The sequence below is a fragment of the Clarias gariepinus genome, chromosome 9 (genome assembly GCF_024256425.1).
Source record: "Clarias gariepinus isolate MV-2021 ecotype Netherlands chromosome 9, CGAR_prim_01v2, whole genome shotgun sequence".
Lineage (NCBI taxonomy): Eukaryota > Metazoa > Chordata > Actinopteri > Siluriformes > Clariidae > Clarias > Clarias gariepinus.
The window spans coordinates 31953795-31957500 of NC_071108.1; the positions used below are offsets into that span (position 1 = coordinate 31953795).

General features: G+C 34.5%; 1 protein-coding gene across 2 annotated transcripts in view; it reads right to left on the minus strand.

Annotated features, from left to right (window-relative positions):
• Window positions 1–2533: 2533 nt before the first annotated feature.
• LOC128530701 (izumo sperm-egg fusion protein 1) overlaps window positions 2534–3706 on the minus strand; it is a 5586-nt gene continuing 4413 nt past the window's right edge. For both annotated transcript variants that reach the window (XM_053504767.1, XM_053504766.1), the window contains 2 exons: window positions 3297–3462; window positions 2534–2702 (listed from right to left, as the gene is read on the minus strand). In XM_053504767.1, coding sequence (XP_053360742.1) covers window positions 2642–2702; window positions 3297–3462 — 227 coding nt within the window. In that variant the 3' untranslated portion in view covers window positions 2534–2641. The remainder of the gene's footprint in view (window positions 2703–3296; window positions 3463–3706) is intronic.

The following is a 3706-nucleotide window of genomic DNA, read 5'->3' on the forward strand; positions in this document are numbered from 1 at the left end:
GCATTGGGGTTTACAGTGCACTTAAATGAATATCATTTATCACTCTCTCTTAAAAGGTGTCATTTTGATCTGACCTCATACAGCAGTTTCGTGAATCATACATAGATCAACTCATGCATCATTCCATAGGCCGAAGCGTACACTAATTTAACAGGACACGGTACACTAGGATGAGGACAAGTAGGAGGTCCAGTTCTGCTCCACTGACTTCAGGAAATACTCTTCAGATATACTGTCCAACTCAGGAATAATCAGACTGAATCTGATCTTGCTCTATAAATAGGTCATGATGAAAAACAGGAAGTGCCAGGGCAACCACATTCTGGCAGTTAAGTATGCTGAATTGCAAAAAAAATAATAATAAAAAAAAGGGGAAGTTCTGGGAAATAACAAGTGTAATTTAGTGTATGATGTGTTGCGGCTTTAAAGAGTGGACAATCCCTGGGATTAACCAGAAACCTGGGAATATTAATTTTAGAGAGATAAAACCCCCTAAGGTACCAGTCGAAAGTTTGGGCACACCTTCTAATTCAATTTCTTTTGTTTAGTGGTTAATTTTTTACATTCTAGAACAATATTGGAGATTTTAAACTATAAAATAACACATGTGGCATTAGGAAATTAACTAACAACAATAACAACAAAAGTCAGTTGTTATTTTAAGACACAAAGGTCACTTGTTCTGAAATAGTTCTTGTGAGAACTGTATTGTGTCGAGTGCACTTGCAAAACCCATCAAGCACCATGATGAACCTGTCTCTCATGAAGACCTTCCCAGGAAAGCAAGACCAAAACGTTACCTCTGCTGCAGAGGAGAAGTTCATTTAGAGTCACCAGCCTCAGAAATCACCAATTAACCTCAACCAGAACCTCAGATTAGAGCCACTACGAAGGCTTTACAGATCAAAAGTTGGCAGATCTTATATTATCCATATATTATTATTTTACTCAGTAAAACCAAACAGCTGTTTTACTTACAGTACAAAAAAATGCCATAAGAACTGCCATACAGAAGATACTTCTGTAAAGGTCAATAAGGAGTAAAAAAATAAACCCAGTCAATATTTGGTGTGGAATCTCTTTCCCTGAAAATAATTAGTAGTGTTAGATACAAATGTGTGCAATAATTTAAGTAAAACTGTATACGCATATGTAAGTATACAGTATGTACAGTATATGTGTGAATAGATCCATTATACAGTATATTTAAAATTATTGGGTTGATAACCCTTCAACACATGACCTGTCAACGTTGTGGAAGAGTTGTGGTCGGAAAATCATCATGAATAGAGATCATCAGGCACATGGTGAAGTTGCATAATAAAAGGTCAACAATAAAAACCGGAGCTATGTTTCATAGTGAAAGTAAGAACTCACAGGAGTGAGACTAAACAGCTGCGTGTCTATAAGAAAACCACTTGTTAGTAAGCCTCATCAGAAAAAGACTTCAGTTTGCTAGGGAGAATAAAGATTGGATTTTTGAGCGATGGAAAAAGATTGTGTGGTTTCGATGAGTTCAGACTAGAGCGATGGGCGCGTCAGGGTAAAAACAGAAGCGCATGAAGCGATGCCCCCATCATGCATAGTGGTTAGTACAGTATGACCAGGTTATTACATCACTGGAGTTTTTTTCCTTGATGGCACCGCTATACTCCAGGACCCATATTCCGGAGTGGTTCAGGAAGCATGAGGAATCATTTTCATACATGAACTGGACATCACATTTCTATATTTATGAAATAACCAATGGTATGTCAAAATAAATATCACAAAAAACATGGGCTGCAATGTGCTTTGGAATATGGTACATGATCCAAAATAAAAATAAAAAAGTTTACTGTTGAGCCATTTTATCTCTATTTTTTATGATCTATTACACACTGTTGTTAAAACCAAATCTGATGGGTCAGAATGTGTTGATACATTTTATAAATAATTTGTGAAATAAAATTTTTATTCACAAAATATAAGGTACATAATGAACTGATTTATCTAATGACGAATGTGATCTATCAAATGAGGGTCACTTAAGCACTAATGTAATATCTAAATGTAAATGATTTGAATGTCTTTCTTTTATTCTTCCTTTCTTTCTTTCTTTTTTAAGTTTCTTTCTTTTATTTAAAAAAACTTAAGGAGGCATTAATTTAAAGTTTATTGAGGTAGTTTCGATTGTCAGAGCTTTGTTTTAAAATAAATAAATAAATAAATAAATAAATAAATAAATAAATATTTAAAAATGGCTAAAGTATGGATAGATATAAAATTGGATATAGGAATAAATATAGGAATATAGGAAATTTGTAGGTGGTAATAATGACAATATGATGTATCTCAAACTTGTGGTTAATATTATTTAATAACTTTACATCCAAGTGTTTCTTCTTTAGTTAAATGTCATGTATATAAACAGTATCTTCCTGCCCTTTTATAATTATTCTATAAATGCTAGTGAATAAATATAAGTGAAAAACCAAAAGCAAATATATATATATATATATATATATATATATATATATATATATATATACAATACTAGTTAAATAGTGAATCAGAAAGCTGAACACGCTTTACTGCTGGTGTGCCTGTTTTTTCCGTTTTCATACTGTATATCATGGACAGGCCCGTCTCTTTCCCTCAATTATGTGTCCTCTCCTTCTCCCTCCGCTTTAGCGTTCTTCTTCCATCTTACCGTCATTCTGCTAAGGAGATGTAAAAACAAAAAAACAGGGTAAAACAAAGTCATAATGAAAGAAGAGAATATAGTCTGTTAAAATGTTGAAGGTCACACCGGTTTAACAAATGCAGGCGTTATATCCGAGTCGTTGGAACTGTGAGAAAAATTCCCCCGAAATAGAACCATGTATTAGAGCAGTGACAGAGTTATCTCAGTGTGTGGCTGTTGGCATCAACACTGACTCACAGATTACTCATCGTAAGCTGGAACCAGAGTTTAATGTTTTTTCTAGTTTCCCATTTATCCATCCATCAACTCATCCATTCACATGCATCCATACATCACTCCCTCTATCCATTACAGCTCAATTAAGACTTCCAGATTAACAGCAGTTCTGATCTATAAGCTCTATCTGTAAGTCAAATCACAGGTTTATACGAATTCACAGTAATCAACAAACAATCTGTTGTCACTTAACAAAGACAAAACATACAGTATAATCATTAAATATTAGTTTATTTATTTGTTTATTTGATATTCATGGGACAATTCTGCAGTTTCAGGAATTAGGTTTTCCACCACAGTGCACCCAGTTATCTAATCCTCCTCTCCAACTTACCCAAAATACCAAATGATGACCAGGCTACCTGAGATGCTCAGACCTGTGAGAAAAGCAAGCGTGATGATCAGAGTGTCTTCAGGGAGCTCGACATGTCTCGTATCAACACGAGGGGGAGAAATAAGTGTAGGAATCGGTCTTGGCGGTGGAGTGGGCATGGGGATGACTGAGAGCGAGTGAGAGAGAAAGAAAGAGAGAGTTAAAAAACACAGAAAGAAAAAGAGAAACAAAAATCCTAAATGCTGTACATTTTACTTAGATGGTCCTTATAATGCAATGTATCGTAAAAAAAAGACAAATGATTTTTCATAACTAGTTATTAAAATTGTATCTTAAACAGTACCCTAATCCTAATTCTGCACAAATACTGTAGCACTGTGAATTATGGGTATTCTCTACATTTACGTTCT